A 24,370-nucleotide genomic window follows, 5' to 3' on the forward strand; every position below is an offset into this window, starting at 1 on the left:
ATAGAAGGATTGTGTTTCTGACTGATTTATTGAGAAATTCCCCCAAACCCCACTAGCCCCGCCCATCTGTGCCACTTCCTGCTGGCTGAATTCTCTGGATGAGCTGGGGAGCCGGCGGCCCTCCGTACCCTGCACTGTAGGATAGGAACCAATCAGCAGCTAGGCTGACCTGATAGGGAACTGAAGCCTGTCTGTGCTTGTGTGAGTGCAGGGCTGTGATTGGCTCTCCCCCTCCTACTGTGCTTCTGGCAGGGACCGTTAGGACACGCCCACCCCTCATGTGAAACCCAGACAGGGACCTGAGAGGATCTATAGGGAGCTCCAATAAAGGGGCCATTGTTACAGATAGGGTTAATTTTTAGCACAAAGGGAAACCAGCACCGGATATTATTCATAATTGCCTACAAAATTAGGGTTTTTCCCCATTTATCCAATATGTCTCCTTTAATATTGGTTTAAGCTTTATCTGTAAGAAAATCTGTAGCTAAGGAGAGGATTGGTTACGATTAGTTCGTTTTCCTCCCTTGAAGTGATATAGCAACAGCGGCTGCCTTAAAGGAGACATATCCTATAAAAATTATGAATGTACCAGTGAATTATACTCCTCTAGATATAGAAGGATTGTGCTTAAAGGAGACATATTGGATAAATGGGGGGCAACGCTTATTTTGTAGGCAATTATGAATAATATCCGGTGCTGGTTTCCCTTTGGGCTAAACATTAACCCTATCTGTAACAATGGCCCCTTTATTGGAGCTCCCTATAGATCCTCTCAGGTCCCTGTCTGGGTTTCACATGAGGGGTGGGCGTGTCCTAACGGTCCCTGCCAGAAGCACAGTAGGAGGGGGAGAGCCAATCACAGCCCTGCACTCACACAAGCACAGACAGGCTTCAGTTCCCTATCAGGTCAGCCTAGCTGCTGATTGGTTCCTATCCTACAGTGCCGCCGCCCACCCTGCACAGCCTGGGAAAGGAGGCAGCAGGAAGTGGAACAGATGGGCGGGGCTAGTGGGGTTTGGGGGAATTTCTCAATAAATCAGTCAGAAACACAACTTTAAAGGAGACATATCCTATAAAAATTATGAATGTACCAGGGAATTATACTCCTCTAGATATAGAAGGATTGGGCTTAAAAAGTTGTCTTTCTGACTGATTTATTGAGAAATTCCACAAAAACCCCACTAGCCCCGCCCATCTGTGCCACTTCCTGCTGGCTGAATTCTCTGGATGAGCTGGGGAGCCGGCGGCCCTCCGTACCCTGCACTGTAGGATAGGAACCAATCAGCAGCTAGGCTGACCTGATAGGGAACTGAAGCCTGTCTGTGCTTGTGTGAGTGCAGGGCTGTGATTGGCTCTCCCCCTCCTACTGTGCTTCTGGCAGGGACCGTTAGGACACGCCCACCCCTCATGTGAAACCCAGACAGGGACCTGAGAGGATCTATAGGGAGCTCCAATAAAGGGGCCATTGTTACAGATAGGGTTAATGTTTAGCCCAAAGGGAAACCAGCACCGGATATTATTCATAATTGCCTACAGGGTTAGGGGTTTCCCATTTATCCAATATGTCTCCTTTAAATGAAGATGCAGTGGCAACATATACCTTCCTAAAAGCTGCCTTGGTCTTCCCATTGGGTCTTTGAGCCTGGAGCCGTCTTCAACTGTGCTTCTCATTACTGTTTGTGCCACTGGGGGATCCAGCTTAGGTGCAACATCCCAAATCTTTGAATTCTTGGGGTCAAAAGTGAACGTGGAATCAAAGCTCTTTGAAAAATGTAATTTTCTGTCAAGCATTGACCATTGGAACTTGTTTTGTCAGATACCGCAGAATCCAATGGAAAACAAAGCTTTTTATCAATATCATATATTTTGGCTTCTTGGTATCAGCCTTCTCTAAGGTCTGGCCAGCCATCCCTATAATATTTACCCTATATCTGGCTGATCAGAGACTACCAGCGAAGGCCCAGGGCGTAACAAGTGGAGCCATTTGCTGCGTGCCCAGCAGCGCCAGTGTGTGGCTCTGTAAGGAATAACACTAATGTGCCTCTCTCTGCTGAAGGGAATCACTTAATAAGATTATTTGATTAAAATGGACTCCGTTGGAGATGGCCTAATTTGGAGCTTTCCTCACAGAGGAACATGAAGATCAAACAGATAATGCAAGAGCTTCAGGCAAAATGAAGTCCATGCAAAGACAATGTCCCAATGGTTGTAATGAAAAAGGTTTAATTTGTAGTGTTAATTTCTCCTTAAAGTGAACCTATCATAAAAGTATTTTTGGAGAACTGAATGAATGGAGTCAATTGTTGAACATCTATTGGGAATAACGATAGTCGACTTGGGCATTTCTGTTTGGTTTTTAACAGGACACAGTCGATATTTACATGTTTTCTTCATACTGGTTGGCATCTACCTCCCAGGGTAATTCATGTATAAACCAATAACATTCGGGCTTGAGTGCACACTTACATATATGAATGTAAATAGTTTTCAGCATTTACTGAATTTGGCTAATAATCACAAGAACACACTCAATTTCCTACTAACAACCATTAAGATTAAACTGCCCCAATGAATCAGCCTGACGCGTCACCTGGGAAAGGGATTTCACAAAATAGATTTAATATAAAGAAACTTTTATACAGTAAGAAGCATATTGTGGGTTGAGGAGAGGCAGAGATTTATTCCACTTTCCATGAACTAAGCATGAAATGAGGTCCCTCAGTTCCCAATGGGGAGCCAGTGCCGTGGGAGGAGCATTATGGGGCACCTGTCTGCGCATCACCTGTGTCCATCAGGCCCCGGAGTCTTCAGCTGAACAGGATTGGTCTAAGGATTGTCCTATGGAAACATTCAGTTGTATATAAAGATGTTCTTCTCCTCTGTAAATGTCAACATACATAGTAGGATCAATGGGAAAGAAATGTTGCCTGATGTCTTATTTGTAAACCATTTCGTCCACTTAAAAAGCTTATGGGTTTTCCTCCTTTGTGACTCTAAAAATATATTTTACCATTACTTTTACGAGCAAAACATTTCCCACATTCAGTACAGGAAACTGGTTTCTCTCCAGTGAAAATCTGTTGCAAATATACATTAAATCTGATGAACTGACAAAATATAAAAAAAATGCACATTGATATTATCAACGTCAAAGAAATATTTGCCTGATGACAATTTGTCAAACGATGACAACAAGCCTATGGTTTTTCTCCTGTGTGGCTCTGAAAATGTATCTTAAGATTACTGTTACGTGTAAAACCTTTCCCACACACAGAACAAGAAAATGGTTTCTCCCCTGTGTGAGTTCTGTGATGGACAGTAAGTTCCGATGAAGTGAAAAAACATTTCCCGCAATCAGTACAAGAATAACATTTACTACATTCCATAGAAGAAAACGGTTTCTCTTCTGTCTGGGTTTCAAGATGTTCTTTAAGAATAGATGGGCCTGAAAAACATTTCCCACATTCTGAACAAGACAAAGGTTTCTCTGTGTGGTATCGTCGTTGATGGGAAATACGTTCTGATGAAGAGCCAAAATATTTCCCACATTCGGAACAAGGAAATGGTTTCTCCCCTGTGTGGATTCGTCCATGGACAGTAAGTTGTGATGAAGTGGCAAAACATTTCCCACATTCAGAACAAGAAAACGGTTTCTCCCCTGTGTGAGTTCTGTGATGATCTTTAAGGCAAGATCGGTCTGAAAAACATTTCCCACATTCAGAACAAGAAAACGGTTTCTCCCTTGTGTGGGTTCGTCCGTGGACAGTAAGTTCTGATGAAGAGGCAAAACTTTTTCCACAAATAGAACAAGAAAAAGGTTTTTCCCCTGTGTGGTTTCTTCGTCGATGACTAGTAAGGTCTGATGAAGCAGCAAAACATTTCTCACAGTCAGAACAAGAAAAAGGTTTCTCCCCTGTGTGGGATCGTCTTTGATGGACACTAAGACTATATAAAATAGCAAAACATTTCCCACATTCAGAACAAGAATATGGTTTCTCCCCTGTGTGGGTTCTGTAATGTTCTTTAAGGTAAGATCGATATGGAAAACATTTCCCACATTCAGAACAAGAAAATGGTTTCTCCCCTGTATGGGTTCTGTGATGATTATTAAGGTGGGATCGATATGAAAAACATTTCCCGCATTCAGAACAAGAAAAAGGTTTCTCCCCACTATGGGTTCTGTAATGTTCTTTAAGGTGAGATCGATATGAAAAACACTTCCCACAATCAGGACAAGGAAAAGGTCTCTCCCCTGTGTGGGTTCTGTGATGGACAGTAAGATCTGATGAAGCAGCAAAACATTTCCCACATTCAGAACATGAATAAGGTTTCTCCCCTGTGTGGGTTCGTCTTTGATGGACATTACACATATATAAAGAGGAGAAACTTTTTCCACATTCAGAACATGAAAAAGGTTTCTCCCCTGTGTGAGTTCTGTAATGTTCTTTAAGGTGAGATCGATATGAAAAACATTTCCCACACTCAGAACAAGAATATGGTTTCTCGCCTGTGTGGGTTCTGCAATGTTTTTTAAGGTCAGATCGACATGAAAAACATTTCCCACATTCAGAACAAAAAAATGGTTTCTCCCCTGTGTGGGTTCTGTGATGACGATCAAGGTTCGATCGACATGGAAAACTTTTCCCACACTCAGAACAGGAAAAAGGTTTCTCTCTTTTGTGGACTCTTTGATGTTTATCAAATTTTCTCTTATCAGTAAAATGCTTATGGCACTCATTGCAGCTGTATTTGTTACACAAAGTATTTGTTGCTATGCCGGATTTATCAGGGGATGTATCTGCATTTTCATCGTATTTATTGCTATTTGTTTTTATAAGGCTGAATCCCATGATAGGAGTAGGTGTGTCTGTTCCCTGTATGTGCTCAGTTGTGCTGCTATCCAGGCTCCACCGTATGACAGTTGACTTATCTGTTATTTGTATTTGGTCTGCAAAATTATTATCTTCTTCAGATGAGGCCGGTTCCTCTTTAACAACAACTGATATATAATCCTTCCCAGTAGCTCCCAGTTTCTGTCCTGTAATTGTATTTATATTGCTGTAATTATGTTCTGTTTCCCATAAAAACAATTCCTCCTTAATTATATCTGATGCAACATTAGTGAACGAACTGTTATTCAGGCCCCGCCCCATAAGAGTTGATGTAGCTGTTTCTTGCCTTTGTTCTGCAAGGTGGTTTTCCCCTTCCCATGAAGCTGGTTCTTTTTTAATAACAATCGATGTATAATTATCTGCCGAGCTGTTATTCAGGCTCCGCCCCATGATAGGAGCAGGTGTGTCTGTTCCCTGTATCTGTTCTCTAAGGGGATTAATGCTGCAATCTGATTGGTTTCCCCCTTCCCATGAAGCCACCTCCTCTTTAATCCCATTGGCCGGTGGGGGCTGTTCTGCTGGAGAAACATCAGGGTTTGTGAGATTCCCATCATTATTACAACATAAAGTTGCTTCCGTATGTGCTGTAACATCGCTCCCATCTTTATACTCACAGGCTGCTAAAGGGAAGGATAGAGACTGTTATGGTTCATCTGAAGAAAAATTAACACTTTTTACAGACACACTCACACACCCATGTACTTTTTGGGCAGTTTGGGGGTGTTTAACCCTTACAGTTCTCACTCACACAGACACTTACAGAATTTAATATAGAAAAGACTGGATAAATGATTTACCCATTTTGGATTTGTCAGAACGTGCACTTTCCAAATATTTTAGGTTTCATGGGGGTAAACCTGCTATTAAACTTCACAAAAATTCTAGCCTTTTTTGAATGCTTAGAATATTCTGAGAAAAATAATATATAGCTTTTTTAAGTAGACTGAAAGAACATACAATGTTTTAAAACAAACAAACAAACAAAAAAAAACGGTTTGATTAACTGGGTGATTAACTGGTTATAAATGGGTGCCCCAACTGACATTTTCCCTGTGCCTCTAAATAGACAAAACATCCTGTATAGACTCTATGCTCTGTATATGATAGAAACCATTACTCACCCAGTGGGCGGAGCTGCTGGGGCTCCTCCTCCTCCTTTATCCCTTCTGTGCTAAAGACACTGTCTTTATTCAAATTCTCCGGTTCCTGGAAAAATAGATGGAAACATCCTCACACCTTATGGCAACCTGGCACACACAATGTTACAGTCATCCCCCAGCCAGAGAAAGGGATTATCATACACTGTTACTAAACAATAAGGGGGGATTGGGGGGCCGCACCCACCTCTCCAGTCAGCAGCTGGATGATGTTGGAGATGAGTTCCAGGATCTTCTTGTCATTTTCCTTCTGTATGACGGAGCCAGGGGCATGCAGGGCCCCCAAACCCACAGTTGGGCTCTTCTTCTTAGGGATGACGTAGCCCTATGTATTGAGAGGGAGAGAGAATGATGAGTGTGTAACGCAGCAGAGAGACCCCCTTTGTACAGACAGACAGTCTCTTCTCACTGTGCCACTCACAGTGCCCCCCTCACCTCTCCAGTCAGCAGATAGATAATCTCCAGTGTGAGATTCAGGATTCTCTCCTTCCGCTCCTCATTTTTATCCTTCTTCCCCATCACTGGGTCACTCGCTTCCTCCCACATTCCCATTGGCTCCTTGTGGGAGGGACTGGCCTGGAAGTGCCCCTGTTGGTAACACACCAGTTAAGGACAGAAGCAGTTGCCTATTTATTTATATAAAGCAACCAATCAAAGCTCTTGTTGCAGTACAACTTCCAGCAGGAACCCCAGATACCCTTCAGCTGTTGGGCGCTGGGTGCAAGTGATTGGCTGCAGGTCGGGCACGGGGGGTATAAAGTGTCTCCATCTTGCCCAGTGGGTAACACAGCAGGTAAGGGCAGGGGCAGTATTACTAATATAGCAGCAATGTACTTACCCTAACATTTCTATTCCCCTCTGCCCCCTTACACCCCAATCTGCCCCGATCCCCCACTCCCATCCCAGCCTGCCCCCCCAACCCACCCCCTTATGTCCCCCCCAGGGTCACCAACCCTTATCCCTACTATTCCCCCACTCTCCCTACCTGCCCCTGCTGCCCCCCAGTATGTATAGCTGCCCAGCTGCCTCTATTAGCCCCCTGCACTCACACAGCTCTGGGCTTTATCTGGGGCAATTATTAGCCCAGCTCCCCCTATTTGCCCCCTGCACTCACACAGCTCTGGGCTTTATCTGGGGCAATTATTAGCCCAGCTGCCCCTATTTGCCCCCTGCACTCACACAGCACTAGGCTTTATCTGGGGCAATTATTAGTCCACCTGCCCCTATTTGCCCCCTGCACTAACACAGCTCTGGGCTTTATCTGGGGCAATTATTAGCCCAGCTGCCCCTATTTGCCCCCTGCACTCACACAGCACTAGGCTTTATCTGGGGCAATTATTAGTCCACCTGCCCCTATTTGCCCCCTGCACTCACACAGCTCTGGGCTTTATCTGGGGCAATTATTAGCCCAGCTGCCCCTATTTGCCCCCTGCACTCACACAGCACTAGGCTTTATCTGGGGCAATTATTAGTCCACCTGCCCCTATTTGCCCCCTGCACTCACACAGCTCTGGGCTTTATCTGGGGCAATTATTAGCCCAGCTGCCCCTATTTGCCCCCTGCACTCACACAGCACTAGGCTTTATCTGGGGCAATTATTAGTCCACCTGCCCCTATTTGCCCCCTGCACTTACAAAGTATCCTTGGGAATCAGCTCATGTGTTTGGAACAACAAGTTAATACAACGCTGCGGAATATGTTGGCACTTTATAAATAAATGTTAATAATAACACTGCTCCTTTAGTGCCACCATTAGTGCAGCCCCGCTCCCTTACTCACCTGTTTCTCTGGGCGCTCCATCCGGTTGCTGTTCAGAAGGAAGTGGAGAAAGGAAAGCAGCTGGGACACTCACTCATTGGCTGGGAGGGAAATGTGGGCGGGACAGAGAGCAGCAGAGAGGAATGATTGGATCAGTGAGCACAAGGGCGGGAGAATGAGTTAGGGACAGAGGGAAAACTCACAGATTGTTGTGTAAGTGTAAAAATAACTGAGCTTTTCAGGATTTGCAGCCCATTAGTTGCTCAGGCTGTGAGCAGAGTGGAAATAGCAGAGTTTATTTACTGACAAACTTGCACCAATCAGCAGTGGCTGCCGAGGGGAAGGCGCACTGACACACGCAGGGTTAAAGCTCTGCCTCATACTGTGACTGAACATCAAGCCACTGAGCCTGAAACTGTTTCTGTGCAAGTACAGAACAATCCTGAGAGCAATTAGGGAAAGTTGCAAGGAATTTTGAATGATCTTAATGTTACAGATTATAGCTGTGAAGTTGTAATTGACACCACATGCAATTAGTGATCAGGGAACATATTGGGAGATAATGGGATTACTAGATACACCCACCATATGTGTAGGTCCCATGTTTGCTAATCACACAGTTAAAATAAAGGATCACTTAGTGTACGCACCTTTATTCATGTAGGAAATACAGATTGTGAAAATGCTACATGGATTATATGGGAAGGAAATGTGATAAGATACAGGGTAATTGTAATGATTTGTGTTGGGGTGGGAGACTGAATGCTTCTTGTGCCCCAGGGGTTCCTGCCCTGACCGAGGAGAAGATGAAGATGGAAGTTGTGGGTTTAAGGTGACAGATAATATGAGATGGTTTCAGACTTGGCTGGGGTATCAGGGTACAATCATTCCTAGGGTACTTAGATAAGAACTATATTATATATATATATATGTCAGGTACAGCCACAGGTGGGTGGCTGGCAGGTCGGAGCCTATATGCTATATAATTCGGATACAAAGGGTACTGTTGTTGTAGATAAGCCGAAGTCATGTTGAGATGCAGAGACATTTATTATAAGGATTGAGCAAGAAATACAAGGTCCATAAAATGGGCAGGCGGCAAACAATACAAGTCCGTTAAGCAGGCAGAGGGTCAGGACTGGCAGCAGGCAAGGAGGGTCCGAATAACAGGCAGTGGTCAGGGGCAGGCTGAAGACAGGGAACAGTCAATTAAACAGTCTGAGGTCAATACCGGGAAATCCAACCAAGGTCAGGGTCAGGAGATGAGGAACGGGGTGAAGTTAACGGAACCAGGCAGGAGTCAGGCAGGAACACAGGCAGGTACAGGTGCAGGAACCAGGCAGGAGTCAGGCAGGTACAGGTGCAGGAACCAGGCAGGAGTCAGGCAGGTACAGGTGCAGGAACCAGGCAGGAGTCAGGCAGGTACGGTCACAGGATCACAAAAAGGGCTTAATGAACAAGCAACCAGGGGTTGCTTGTAACTGGCTTATAAAGCCCGATAATTGTCCAATTGCAACCACCTGGGCTTACTAAGGGAGGAGGAGGCGGCGAGTCTGAACAATGGAGCAAAGAGGGGTGAACATAATGTTTAGGGCTGAATGCCCAAGGTCTCCTGTGGCTCAGTGAGGTAATGCAGAACCTGCCTAACATAGAGTCCAGAGTTCTGGTACAGGCAGGTCCTGACATATAAATTAGGAAACTGAGCTTACTCATAGCTCCCTATGGGAGTGTGGGGAAATTGTACCATAGGAAGAGTTGTACCTGCTATCAGACAATATCTGAACATCTCATATATAGACAATCACGGTATCCATTCCAAGGCAAATAAACAGAAAAGGGAATTATTTTCTACCTCAGATAAAGGATGGATGTGGTTCCCTGCCTGGATAATATGGGTAATAGAATTGGCCAATGGATTAAATAAATATGCTAGTATAATGGATGGCATAATAAATCAAACCAAAAGTTCCATCCAAATAATAAATGAGGAAATGAGTCAAAAAGGTGATGTTACAGAATTAAATGGCTCTATAGATAAGGGTGGGGTTTGTGCAATCACAGGTAAGGAGAGTTGTACCTGGATTGGGGACTCACATGACCCAATTGAGGCCAACAGAACCCTTTCTCATTAATGGGAATCATAAGGACTTGGTTTTTAATGTTTTTATGGTACTGAATGTGTGGGATTGCAATAGGCCCTGTGTTTTATATTATATTAAGGTTGATTTTGTGTTGCTGCAAACAGAGTATTTCATCCAGAGGTTACATGGAGGGGCAGCTGAAGGGAGGCGCTCACCCATTTAGCTCCTGGATAAATTATACAACAGCCTCTTCTGATCAGCAGCCTTCTGTGTTTGGCCGACCTTATCCATAGCAGGATTCCATTCCTGTATGAGCAGGGTAAGGAAGAACTTGCTGATTTAGATGGGAGCCCAGATAGGCAACTCTTTACTGAAACTGAACCTGTTATCAAGAAATAGGTGAGTGGAGGAGAGGTCTGGGTAGGAAGAGTGAGTATATATGTTTAGGTAGGAACAACAGGGAGGAAATGTGAAAGTAAAAAGAAGCCATCTTGTTTCTTTACTTCATCTTGTTCATATCATTAAATATTAGAGGGTTTTTTGAAATACATTGTATAAGAATGTTTTCTCTTTGCTGTTGAACATTGAACACCTTTTCTGAAGAGTCATTGACCTTGTAACAAGGCGCCCCATGGGTGTTGGCCAACTGGGCCCCTTTACCTGTTCTGCTTATAGAGATAACTGAGCTAACGACTGATAAGAGTGTATAATAGGAGCAAGTCTTGTGAAAATAGCAGTAGTATCAGCTTAGATCAGTGATCCCCAACCAGTGGCTCGTGAGTAACATGTTGCTCCCCAGCCCCTTGGATGTTGCTCTCAGTGGCCTCAAAGCAGGGGCTTATTTTTGAATTTCTGGATAGGAGGCAAGCTTTAATTGCATAAAAACCCACTGTAATTGCCAAACAGAGCCTTCTGTAGGCTTCCAGTCAACACAGGGGCTATTAATTTATAGCTCACATTGGCACCTCCAGGAACATTTTTTATGCGTGTGTTGCTCTCCAAAACCTTTTCCATTTGAATGTGGCTCATGGTTATAAAAGGTTGGGGATCCCTGGCTTAGAGACAATTCTGTTAAGAATGCCTGTATACTGCCTTCGTACGAATAAATGTAGCCACAATCTAACTGGCCGATCCAACTGTCTAATCTTTAACATAGATGTCATCATGCGATGTGATGATGTCGGCGGTTTGTGTGATGACATCAGCAATCACCCGCCCCTTTGTCAGGGTTTAAAGCCCTAACTCGACCCTCAGGTCCATTTACCTTCTACTCAGGAACCCCAGGCAGCAACAGCACTGCATCAGCGCAATACAGACATTACCCCCCCAATAAGCACCGCCAGAAGCTCAAACATGGGGAACTTGGGAAAACGACATATCTCACAATTCCCTAATTGCTCTCAGGATTGTTCTGTACTTGCACAGAAACAGTTTCAGGCTCAGTGGCTTGATGTCCAGTCACAGTATGAGCAGAGCTTTAACCCTGCGTGTGTCAGTGCGCCTTCCCCTCGGCAGCCACTGCTGATTGGTGCAAGTTTGTCAGTAAATAAAATCTGCTATTTCCGCTCTGCTCACAGCCTGAGCAACTAATGGGCTGCAAATCCTGAAAAGCTCAGTTATTTTTAAACTTACACAACAATCTGTGAGTTTTCCCTCTGTCCCTAACTCTGCAGTCTGTGAGTTTTCCCTCTGTCCCTAACTCTGCAGTCTGTGAGTTTTCCCTCTGTCCCTAACTCTGCAGTCTGTGAGTTTTCCCTCTGTCCCTAACTCTGCAGTCTGTGAGTTTTCCCTCTGTCCCTAACTCTGCAGTCTGTGAGTTTTCCCTCTGTCCCTAACTCTGTGTCCCGCCCTTGTGCTCACTGATCCAATCATTCTTCTCCGCCGCTCTCTGTCCCGCCCACATTCCCCTCCCAGCCAATGAGTGAGTGTCCCAGCTCCTCAGTTCCCTCCCTCACAGCTACAGGCAGCAGAGCAGTGTGGGAAAGAGGTGAGTAAGGGAGCGGGGCTGCACTAATGGTGGCACTAAAGGAGCAGTGTTACCTTGTTGTTCCCAACACATGAGCTGAGGTTAATAATTACCACAGATAAAGCCCAGAGCTGTGTGAGTGCAGGGGGCAAATAGGGGCAGCTGGGCAGCTATACATACTGGGGGACAGGTAGGTAGAGTGGGGGAATAGTAGGGATAAGGGTTGGTGACCCTGGGGGGACATAAGGGGGTGGGTTGGGGGAAGCAGGCTGGGATGGGAGTGGGGGATTGGGGCAGATTGGGGTGTAAGGGGGCAGAGGGGAATAGAAATGTAAGGGTAAGTACATTGCTGCTATATTAGTAATACTGCCCCTGCCCTTACCTGCTGTGTTACCCACTGGGCAAGATGGAGACACTTTATACCCCCCGTGCCCGACCTGCAGCCAGTCACTTGCACCCAGCGCCCAACAGCTGAAGGGTATCTGGGGTTCCTGCTGGGAGTTGTAGTGCAACAAGAGCTGATTGGCTGCTTTATATAAATAAATAGGCAACTGCTTCTGTCCTTAACTGGTGTGTTACCAACAGGGGCACTTCCAGGCCAGTCCCTCCCACAAGGAGCCAATGGGAATGTGGGAGGAAGCGAGTGACCCAGTGATGGGGAAGAAGGATAAAAATGAGGAGCGGAAGGAGAGAATCCTGAATCTCACACTGGAGATTATCTATCTGCTGACTGGAGAGGTGAGGGGGGCACTGTGAGTGGCACAGTGAGAAGAGACTGTCTGTCTGTACAAAGGGGGTCTCTCTGCTGCGTTACACACTCATCATTCTCTCTCCCTCTCAATACATAGGGCTACGTCATCCCTAAGAAGAAGAGCCCAACTGTGGGTTTGGGGGCCCTGCATGCCCCTGGCTCCGTCATACAGAAGGAAAATGACAAGAAGATCCTGGAACTCATCTCCAACATCATCCAGCTGCTGACTGGAGAGGTGGGTGCGGCCCCCCAATCCCCCCTTATTGTTTAGTAACAGTGTATGATAATCCCTTTCTCTGGCTGGGGGATGACTGTAACATTGTGTGTGCCAGGTTGCCATAAGGTGTGAGGATGTTTCCATCTATTTTTCCTTGGAGGAGTGGGAGTATATAAAAGGAAACAAGGCCCTTTACAGGGAAGGGATAAAGGAGGAGGAGGAGCCCCAGCAGCTCCGCCCACTGGGTGAGTAATGGTTTCTATCATATACAGAGCATAGAGTCTATACAGGATGTTTTGTCTATTTAGAGGCACAGGGAAATTGGCAGTTGGGGCACCCATTTATACCCAGTTAGTCGAACCATTTTTTTTAAACATTGTATGTTCTTTCTGTCTACTTGGGAAAGCTATACAGTGAGGAACATAAGTATTTGAACACCATGCGATTTTGCAAGTTCTCCCACTTAGAAATTATGGAGGGGTGTGAGATTCACACTGTAGGTGCATTCCCACTGGGAGAGATTTTTAAAGAATGTATTTGTATTGCGCTGCTGCACATAAGTATTTGAACATCTGACAATCAGCAAGAATTCTGGCTCTCAAAGACCTGTTTCTCTGCCTTTAAATATTCCCCCTCTACTCCACTCATTAATCTAAATTAGTAGCAACTGTCTGAGCTCTTTAAAGACACCCCCCCCCCCCCCACAATCAGTCAGACTCCAACTACTCCCATGGGCAAGGCCAAAGAGCTGTCAGAGACACCAGAGACAAGATTGTGGGCCTCCCCAAGGCTGGAAAGGGCTACGGGGCAATTGCCAAGCAGCTTGGTGAAAATAGATCAACTGGTGGAGCAATTGTTAGAAAATGGAAGAGGCTAAAGGCAACTGTCAGTCTCCCTAGGACTGGGGCTCCATGCAAGATCTCCCCTCGTGGGGTATCACTGATGATAAGAAAGGTGAGGAATCAGCCCAGAACTACAAGGGAGGAGCTGCTCAATGACATGAAGAGAGCAGAAAGGTCACTGTCGGTAGAACACTATGCCGTCATGGTTTCCCATCATGCATTGCACGGAAGGTTCCCCTGCTCATCATATGTCCAGGCCCGGCAGAAGTTGGCCAATGACCATCTGGATGATCCAGAGGAGGGAGAAAGTCATGTGGTCAGATGAGACCAAAGTAGAACTTTTTGGTCTAAACTTCACTCGTGTTTGGAGGAAAAATAAGGATGAGTTGCATCCAAAGAACCCCATCCCTACTGTGAAGCATGGGGGGGTAACATCATGCTTTGGGGGGGCTTTTCTGCCAAGGGGACAGGGCGACTGCACTGTATTAAGGAGAGGATGAATGGGGCCAAGTATTGTGAGCAACAACCTCCTTCCCTCAGTCAGAGCAGTGAAGATGGGTCGTGGCTCCCAACATGACAATGAAGCCCACAGCCAGGATACCCAAGGAGCGGCTCCGTAAGGGGCACATCAAGGTTCTGGAGTCTCCACACCTAAATCCAATAGAAAATCTTTGGAGGGAGCTGAAACTCTGTGTTGCTCAGCAACAGCCCCGAAACCTGACAGATCTAGAGGAGATGTGTGTGGGGGAGTGGGGCAAAATCCCTGTTGCAGTGAGTGCAAACCTGGTCAGGAACTACAGGAACCGTCTGGCCTCTGTAATTGCAAACAAAGGCTTCTGTACCAAATACTAACTCTGATTTTCTCAGGGTTCAAATACTTATGTGCGGCAGCTCAATACAAATACTTATGTGCAGCAGCGCAATACAAATACTTATGTGCAGCAGCGCAATACAAATGCTAATGTGCAGCAGCGCAATACAAATACTTATGTGCAGCAGCGCAATACAAATACTTATGTGCAGCAGCGCAATACAAATACTTATGTGCAGCAGCGCAATACAAATACTTATGTGCGGCAGCTCAATACAAATACTTATGTGCGGCAGCGCAATACAAATACTTATGTGCAGCAGCGCAATACAAATACTTATGTGCGGCAGCGCAATACAAATACTTATGTGCAGCAGCGCAATACAAATACTTATGTGCAGCAGCGCAATACAAATACTTATGTGCAGCAGCTCAATACAAATACTTATGTGCGGCAGCTCAATACAAATACTTATGTGCAGCAGCGCAATACAAATACTTATGTGCAGCAGCGCAATACAAATACTTATGTGCGGCAGCGCAATACAAATACAGTCTTTAAACATCCCAGTGGGGAATGCACCTACAGTGTGAATCTCACACCCCTCCATGATTTCTAAGTGGGAGAATTTGCAAAACCGCAGGGTGTTCAAATACTTATGTTCCTCACTTTATATTATTTTTCTGACAAATCCAAAATGGGTTAATCATTATTTCCAGTCTTTTCTATATTAAATTCTGTAAGTGTCTGTGTGAGTGAGAACTGTAAGGGTTAAACACCCCCAAACTGCCCAAAAAGTACATGGGTGTGTGAGTGTGTCTGTAAAAAGTGTTAATTTTTCTTCTTTTCCACTTTAATTAAACATTTTTTGCCAGATGCTTCTACTTTTTTCAGATGAACCATAACAGTCTCTATCCTTCCCTTTAGCAGCCTGTGAGTATAAAGATGGGAGCGATGTTACAGCACATACGGAAGCAACTTTATGTTGTAATAATGATGGGAATCTCACAAACCCTGATGTTTCTCCAGCGGAACAGCCCCCACCGGCCAATGGGATTAAAGAGGAGGCGGCTTCATGGGAAGGGGGAAACCAATCAAATTACAGCATTAATCCCCTTGCAGAACAGATACAAGGAACAGACACACCTACTCCTATCATGGGGCGGAGCCTGAATAACAGCTCGTTCACTAATGTTGCATCAGATATAATTAAGGAGGAATTGGTTTTATGGGAAACAGAACATAATTACAGCAATATAAATACAATTACAGGACAGAAACTGGGAGCTACTGGGAAGGATTATATATCAGTTGTTGTTAAAGAGGAACCGGCCTCATCTGAAGAAGATAATAATTTTGCAGACAAAATACAATTAATGGATAATTCGACTGTCATGGGGCGGAGCCTGGATAACAGCACAACTGAGCACATACAGGGAACAGACACACCTACTCCTATCATGGGGTGCAGCCTTATAAAATCAAATAGCAATAAATACGATGAAAATGCAGATATATCCCCCGATAAATCCGACAAAGCAACAAATACTTTGTGTTACAAATACAGCTGCAATGAGTGCCACAAGCATTTTACTGATAGGAGAAAATTTGATAAACATCAAAGATTCCACAAAAGAGAGAAACCTTTTTCGTGTTCTGAGTGTGGGAAAAGTTTTTCATATCAATCTCAACTTAAAGAACATCATAGAACCCACACAGGGGAGAGACCTTTTTCTTGTTCTGAATGTGGGAAATGTTTTTCGCATCGATCCCACCTTAATAGTCATCACAGATCCCACACAGGGGAGAAACCATTTTCTTGTTCTGACTGTGGGAAATGTTTTACATATCAATCTGGCCTTAAAGGACATTACAGAACCCACACAGGGGGGAAATCTTATTCTTGTTCTGAATGTGGGAAATGTTTTGCTGCTTTATCAGTACTTACTGTCCATCGCAGAACCCACACAGGGGAGAAACCTTTTCCTTGTCCTGATTGTGGGAAATGTTTTTTATATCAATCTCACCTTAATAATCATCACAGAACTCACACAGGGGAGAAACCATTTTATTGTTCTGAATGTGGGAAATGTTTTGCCACTTCATCACAACGTACTGTCCATGAACGAATCCACACAGGGGAGAAACAGTTTCCTTGTTCCTAATGTGGGAAATATTTTGGCTCTTCATCAGAACGTATTTCCCATCAACGACGATTCCACACTGAGAAACCTTTGTCTTGTTCAGAATGTGGAAAAAATGTTTTTCAGGCTCATCCATTGTTAAAGAACATCTCGAAACCCAGACAGAAGAGAAACCGTTTTCGTCCATGGAATGTAGTAAATGTTATTCTTGTCCTGAATGTGGGAAATGTTTTTTCACGTCATCGGAACTTACCATCCATCACAGAACTCACACGGGAGAAACCATTTTCTTGTTCTGTGTGTGGGAAAGGTTTTACACGTAACAGTAATCTTAAGATACATTTTCAGAGCCACACAGGAGAAAAACCATAGGCTTGTTGTCATCGTTTGACAAATTGTCATCAGGCAAATATTTCTTTGACGTTGATTATATCAATGTGCCTTTTGTTAAATGTTTTGTCAGTTCATCAGAATCTACTGTATATTTGCAACAGATTTTCACTGGAGAGAAACCAGTTTCCTTTACTGAATGTGTTGCTTGGAACAGTAATCCTAAAATATATTTTTAGAGGCACAAAGGAGGAAAACCCATAAGCTTCTTAAGGGCACTACCGACTGACCTTCTTGACCGATATCTGGCCTGAAATCGGACAGATCTTGATCGGGCAGGTTAAAAAATCTAGTCGGATCGGGGACCACATCGTCTTGTTGATGTGGTCCCCGAGACAACTTTGCCTATACCCGTCGTTATAATTCGATTGTTTGGCACCAGGGCCAAATGATCGAATTAGCCTGGATTCTCCTGATATCGCCCAACCGTAGGTGGATCTGAAGGTGTATGGGGACCTTAAAGTGGACGAAATGGTTTACAAATAAGACATCAGGCAACATTTCTTTCCCATTGATCCTACTATGTATGTTGACATTTACAGAGAAGAACATCTTTATGTACAACTGAATGTATCCATAGGACAATCCTTAGACCAATCCCGTACAGCTGAAGACTCCGGGGCCTGATGGACACAGGTGATGCTCAGACAGGTGCCCCATAATGCTCCTCCCACAGCACTGGCTCCCCATTGGGAACTGAGGGACCTCATTTCATGCTTAGTTCATGGAAAGTGGAATAAATCTCTGCCTCTCCTCAACCCACAATATGCTTCTTACTGTATAAAAGTAAAGAGTTTCTTTATATTAAATCTATTTTGTGAAATCCCTTTCCCAGGTGACGCGTCAGGCTGATTCATTGGGGCAGTTTAATCTTAATGGTTGTTAGTAGGAAATTGAGTGTGTGCTTGTGATTATTAGCCAAATTCAGTAAATGCTGAAAACTATTTACATTCATATATGTAAGTGTGCACTCAAGCCCGAATGTTATTGGTTTATAAATGAATTACCTTGGAAGGTAGATGCCAACCAATATGAAGAAAACATGTAAATATCGACTGTGTCCTGTTAAAAACCAAACAGAAATGCCCAAGTCGACTATCGTTATTCCCAATAGATGTTCAACAATTGACTCCGTTCATTCAGTTCTCCATAAATACTTTTACACTGGATAGCATAGACCACATTACTTTTCATGTGCTTGGGTGTTGGGTCTTTCGGGTGCACCAGCTTTTGTCTCAGGGTGTTGCTGGGTTTGAAAAACACAGGAATGCGATGTTTGTTGAAAATTCGCCTAAGTTTTTCCGATGTTCCAGCAACATATGGGATGACTATGCTGCTTCACCTGCTGTGTTCCTCCCTTCTGTTTGTAGGTCTGGTCTTTCTGTTGGTCTTTGACAAACAGAAGGGAGGAACACAGCAGGCGAAACAACACAGTCATCCCATATGTTGCTGGAACATCGGAAAAACTTAGGCGAATTTTCAACAAACATCGCATTCCTGTTTTAGACTTAATTCTACTAGATACCGCATTCCTGTGTTTTTCAAACCCAGCAACACCCTGAGACAAAAGCTGGTGCACCCGAAAGACCCAACACCCAAGCACATGAAAAGTAATGTGGTCTATGCTGTCCAGTGTAGTGAAGAGTGCTCAGACTTATACATTGGGGAGACAAAACAACCTCTCTGTAAGAGAATGGCCCAACATAGGCAGGCAAACTGCTCAGGACAAGACTCAGCAGTCTATCTACACCTCAAAGAAAAAGGTCACTCTTTTGAGGACAGTAACGTGCATATTTTGGACCGAGAGGACAGATGGTTTGAAAGAGGTGTGAAAGAGGCCATTTATGCCAACCTGGAAAAACCATCCCTGAACAGAGGAGGGGGCCTGAGACACCGCTTGTCACCAACATACAATGGCGCGTTGACATCCTTACCCCGGCAGTTTCACAACAGTTCACACTTCCAGGCATGTACTTTGAAGGATTAACACCTTCATCAATGAGAATCTTGGTACCATTGTGATTGGATCATACCTTCTTACACCTGTCAGTTTCAGCTAACACCTAACTGAACAAGTTCAATGGAACCATTGTGATTGGATGTCTGTGACTCTACTACCATCAAGAGTTTAAATACCGGGGAATTCCCTACCAGTCATTTGAACTGAAGAAGCCACTCGGATGAGTGGTGAAACGTTTTCAAGAAAAAACTCAGAAAAGTCCAGTTGTTTTAGACTTAATTCTACTAGATACTGTATAATCTTATTAAATGATTCCCTTCAGCAGAGAGAGGCACATTAGTCACACAGCAAATGGCTCCACTTGTTACGCCCTGGGCCTTCGCTGGTAGTCTCTGATCAGCCAGATATAAGGTTAATATTATAGGGATGGCTGGCCAGACCTACGGGTGGGCGATATCGGAAGAATCCAGGCTAATTCGAACGTTTGGCCCTGGGGTCAAACGATCGAATTATAACGACAGGTATAGGAGAAGTCGGTCCGGGGACTACATGAACAAACCAATGCGGTCCCCGATCCGACTAGAATTTCTAACCTGCCCGATCGAGATGTGCCCGATTTCAGGTCAGATATTGGTTGGGCAGGCCCATCGGTAGTGCCCATACACGGGCCGATTAGCTGCTGAATCAGTCTAAGGGACCCATATTGGCAGCTAGAACCGGCCCGTGTGTGGGGACCTTTAGAGAAGGCTGATAACGAGAAGCCAAAATATATGGATAAATCAAGATCTAAAGACCCTCCTTTAGATTGCACTAAAAAGGAAACACTAAAGGCTTAAAGAGCAGCAGTGTTTAAATTATGATGAAATTTGTATTTGTATTGAGGGGAAAAAGTTCTGTACAGCTTGTACTGACGAGATGAGGGCCTGTTGCTCCTGTTCCCTTTATGCAAGATTTTGTCTTTTGGATAAAAGCAGCAATGTCCCTAAACATCTTGGGAACAAACCTGTAACATATCCCTTAACAGAATCTATTTCTTCTGATGAATCTGCAGATGAAGCTTCAAGGCCCTACGGCCCTTACTGGGGTTGAAGTCTGGACCAATTCGGGGCAGGCAGCAATCATTGTGGTCAGAATCAAAGGAGGAACAAAAAGATCAGAATAGTAATATAGGTGCCCCCAGGAACTCACAGAGTAAGATCTATATTTGGGCACTGAATCCGGGTGTTTGTTAGGGATTCACGGGACTGGAAGTCTCCGCGGAATCCTCCAAGAAATCGACATTTTGCTGATATTGATAGAAAGCTTTGTTTTCCATTGGATTCTGCGGTATCCGACAAAACAAGTTCCAGTGGTCAATGCTTGACAGAAAATTAAACTTTTCCAAGAGCTTTGATTCCACGTTCACTTTTGACCCCACGAATTCTAAGCCTTGGGATGTTGCACCTAAGCTGGATCCCCCAGTGGCCCAAACAGGAATGAGAAGCACAGTTGAAGACGGCTCCGGGCTCAAAGGCCCAATGGGAAGACCGAGGCAGCTTTTAGGAAGGTATATTTTGCCACTGCATCTTCATCTAACTCAGCTACTGCAGCAGCCGCTGTTGCTATATCACGTAAAGGGACCGCTAGAAAACGCCATCTTGCCAATTTACCAATCCTCTACTTAGCTACAGATTTTCTTACAGTTACAGCTTAAACCAATATTAATATTACAGCTAAAACCACTGCCTGTGGCTTAAACCATGGGCAGCAGATATTGCTTCAGAAAATCATTCCCTGATGTCATCACATACTGGGATAGCCCCTCCCCTCTGCTCCCATCAGAAGGCCCCTCCCCAAAGCTTTAGAAGCCCTACCTCCACTCCGGTGTCTTTTTTGTCCTTCTGCCTAACTTTTTGTTTTGCTCTCATCGGAAGCACATTTTTATTTTTAGGTTTGGGAAAGCATTAGGGCTGCCTGAAAGCTTCCTATGGACTTGGGGGTTTTGGTAATGGAGATCTGGGATCTGGGCTCTGGGATCAGGAGGGCACGGTGGTGCTATGGCAGGTATCGCTTGTTTGTCCCTGATCCATGTTCCCTCCCAGGCTGCGGTTATCCGGTGCTTGTCCCCCATCTGGGTGCCCTACTGGTCCTGCTTATGAAGCATCTAGCGGCAGTGGTGTGTGTGGCCCCTACACTCCTCCTCATTTTTACAGATGGGAGAGGGAGATGGCAGTTAGCTAAGCATCAGCATAACAGACTTAGTTAGTGGCCTGAGCCTTATGGCCTCCTTTCCTTATTGCCCCTATACTGGGGCATCATTTTTCAGGTTTCAGAGCCAGCAGCCTTCCTCCAAGGTTGAGTAAAAATATTTTTTTTTTAAAAAAGGGTGCCTTTCAAGCCAGCGTACAGAGACAATGCTCAGGGATTTCCAGAGTCTCAACACTTTGCAAGTTAGTCTATTCTGTGAGCGGTGCAAATACAATGCTTGTTGGAGCAGATACCAGTTACAGGTAAGTAGGTAATTACTGGGCAGGGCAGTATCCAGCTGCAGGTAATGGGGTAGGTAGGTCCCCTCTCTCTTTTCTTCCTCCCCTTTCTCCTTCCTTGCTGTTAGGCTGAAGCCCCAGGAGTATGAGGGAAGGTTCCCTGGGTTACACAGTTCTGGTGCCTCATGTGGCTGTAATTTCCTCCATACTGATTCTTATACAGAGTTGGGCGAGTCTCATACAGAGTTGGGCTGGTCTCATACAGAGTTGGGCGAGTCTCATACAGATTTGGGCTGGTCTCATACAGAGTTGGGCTAGTCTGATACAGAGTTGCGCTGGTCTCATACAGAGTTGGGCTGGTCTCATACAGAGTTGGGCTGGTCTCATACAGAGTTGGGCTGGTCTCATACAGAGTTGGGCTGGTCTCATACAGAGTTGGGCTGGTCTCATACAGAGTTGGGCTAGTCTCATACAGAGTTGGGCTAGTCTCATACAGAGTTGGGCTGGTCTCATACAGAGTTTGGCTAGTCTCATACAGAGTTGGGCGAGTCTTTTTAGGCTGGGGAACTGGTGTCTGCAACATGTATATGTACCTGGTTCGGCCAGTGGGTACATTGGGATATGTGCCAGCCTGGAATGGGCAGCTTAGCACTTGGCTCTGTAGCAGAATCTTAATGGGCCAGATTATTGGAACAGCTGTACTGTATGTATATGTTAAACATCTCAGTGGTTCCCATGGGTAATATACCATCAATGCTGAATGTATATGTTAGTATGGGTCGGTTTCCTTTGATATCAATTGGTGGATATTTTCCCCTTACCTACATTTAATCCTTTTATTATCTGTGGCTTCACTTCCTGTTTGGTGCCTTTATTATAGAGCATGCAAATGAGTCATAGGTTCTAGATCCAATCTACATAATGAAATCTATTATCCATCTAGGGATCCACCCTAAAAAAGGATAAGTATTTCTGCAAATGGTAGTCTGGTGGGCATGTAATACGGTTGGACCTGCATTCTATGGCGAGCAGATCCCGTAGTACCATCCGAATTATGATTGGGCGGGATATCAGGGGTGTAGGGTAAGGGTCAGTTTCAGCCTTGTCTGACGCAGGTACTGGTCACGTCCAGCGGTGGCATTTAGTCTCTGCAAACCATTCCTTTATAACATGTGGTAGGTATGAAATGGGCCACTTGATAGGCTTTTGTGTAGGGCACCATCTTAGAGCCTACAGGACCGTCAAGGCTCTTGCCTGGTTGGATTTGCCGGGTATTTTCCCTGGGTCTCTCATGCTTAGCTAGATGATTCCCCACATGACTCCTGGCACGGTGCATGGGTTTGGGGTCTAGGACACGGGCAGGCCATTATGCACTCTGTAGACATCAGGGGGAGAGACATATTATCTACAAGATGCCTATGTTTTGCAGGGGAAACAAGATGGCTATCTGTAATAACTTGTCCTGGTCATGTAGAATGTCTTTGACTGTGTTTTTCCCCTGCTAAGTCTTTTCCTCAGGTGGTTACGACTGTAGCTGTTCCAGTAGTGATTGCTGGGAGAGCACGTTATTACAGGCTGGCTGGGAAGTAGTGGAAGTGGGAAGACCTTCGGGTCTGTTGCTCCTCTTCCTCATCAGTAAAGTATTTAGTCCCCTTTCCCCAGATGTGGGTTGCACACTCCGTATCATTACTTGGTGTGGGCTTTGCCTTTATAGAGTTCTAGTCCTTTCTCTGGCGATTCACACGGCTCATTCCTCTTTCATTTCAGTCCAGATTCCTGGGCAGATTCACAGGTTTATACCAGGTATTTGTTTCTACACCCCACGGTGGGGTTTTCACTTGGTTTGGGTTGTATCTGGAATAGATTCATATTCTGAGATCCAGACTTCCTTCCTCTGTGGAACTTTTACCCTCCCAGTTAGGGATATTAGCTTGCTAGGTCCCAGTAAGTGTTGACATGGGGTGGCCAGGGAATAAGGAAAATTGTATCATACTTACCGTGATTTTCCCTTCCTGGCCACTCCATGTCAAGGTTCCCACCCTTTTTTGGTAGTTTCTAGAAGCTCAATACTAGACACCGGAGTGGAGGTAGGGTTGGGCTTTTAAAGCTTTGGGGAGGGTCTTTCTGATGGGAGCAGAGGGGAGGGGCTATCCCAGTAAGTGTTGACATTTAGTGCCCGGGGAATGATTTTCGGAAGCAACATCTGCTGCCCATGGTTTAAGCCACAGGCAGTGGTTTTAGCTGTAATATTAATATTGGTTTAAGCTGTAACTGTAAGAAAATCTGTAGCTAAGGAGAGGATTGGTAAATTGGCAAGATGGCGTTTTCTAGCAGTCCCTTTACGTGATATAGCAGGAGCGGCTGCTGCAGAAGCTAAGTTAGATAAAGATGCAGTGGCAACATATACCTTCCTAAAAGCTCCCTTGGTCTTCCCATTGGGCCTTTGAGCCCGGAGCCGTCTTCATATGTTCTCATTACTGTTTGGGCCACTGGGGGATCCAGCTTAGGTGCAACAATCAAAGCTCTTGGAAAAGTTTGATTTTCTGTCAAGCATTGACCACTGGAACTTGTTTTGTTGTATACCTCAGAATCTAATGGAAAACAAATCTGTTTATCAGTACCAGCAAAATGTTGATTTCTTGGAAGATTCCGCGGAGACTTCCAGTCCCGTGAATCCCTAACAAACACCCGGATTCAGTGCCCAAATATAGATTTTACTCTGCGAGTTCCTGGGGGCACCTATATTACTATTCTGATCTTCTTGTTCCTGCTTTGATTCTGACCACACTGATTGCTGCCTGCCCCGAATTGGTCCAGACTTCAACCCCGGTAAGGGCCGTAGGGCCTTGACACTTCATCTGCAGATTCATCAGAAGAAATAGATTCTGTTAAGGGATATGTTACAGGTTTGTTCCCAAGATGTTTAGGGTCATTG

General features: G+C 44.8%; 3 protein-coding genes and 2 long non-coding RNA genes across 6 annotated transcripts in view; 2 read left to right on the forward strand and 3 right to left on the reverse strand.

Moving 5' to 3' along the window:
• Positions 1–24,370, reverse strand: part of h2ac14 (H2A clustered histone 14) — a 1,193,713-nt gene that overhangs the window by 1,112,369 nt on the left and 56,974 nt on the right.
• Positions 2,590–5,328, reverse strand: LOC105947126 (oocyte zinc finger protein XlCOF22-like). The gene has a single exon (XM_012962010.3). It carries the CDS (start codon positions 5,280–5,282, stop codon positions 3,198–3,200), a length of 2,085 nt encoding a protein of 694 aa, XP_012817464.2. The 5' UTR covers positions 5,283–5,328; the 3' UTR covers positions 2,590–3,197.
• LOC116407606 lies at positions 5,475–6,499 on the reverse strand. 2 transcript variants are annotated; one of them, XR_004220427.1, is made up of 3 exons: positions 6,485–6,499; positions 6,014–6,098; positions 5,475–5,512 (listed from the first exon to the last, which is right to left on the reverse strand). It is a non-coding gene; the product is annotated as an uncharacterized LOC116407606 (long non-coding RNA). The 2 variants fall into 2 exon arrangements; XR_004220426.1 differs by lacking the exon at positions 6,485–6,499 and adding an exon at positions 6,237–6,278.
• Positions 11,833–12,522, forward strand: LOC108648872. Its single transcript, XR_001925330.2, has 2 exons — positions 11,833–11,875; positions 12,440–12,522. It is a non-coding gene; the product is annotated as an uncharacterized LOC108648872 (long non-coding RNA).
• On the forward strand, positions 12,751–17,092 carry LOC100485943 (oocyte zinc finger protein XlCOF7.1; the record flags this gene model as incomplete). The annotated part of the gene is given in 3 exon segments (XM_031893062.1): positions 12,751–12,840; positions 12,938–13,067; positions 15,404–17,092. Coding segments are annotated over 3 exon segments (1,809 nt in total), but the record flags the coding sequence as incomplete, so codon positions are not given.

This window comes from Xenopus tropicalis, chromosome 9 (genome assembly GCF_000004195.4).
Source record: "Xenopus tropicalis strain Nigerian chromosome 9, UCB_Xtro_10.0, whole genome shotgun sequence".
Classification (NCBI taxonomy): domain Eukaryota; kingdom Metazoa; phylum Chordata; class Amphibia; order Anura; family Pipidae; genus Xenopus; species Xenopus tropicalis.

Excerpts from the sequence above, each read along its gene's own strand:
- LOC105947126 (XM_012962010.3), bottom strand. The coding sequence starts at position 5,282 with ATGGGGCGGAGCCTGAATAACAGCTCGGCAGATAATTATACATCGATT.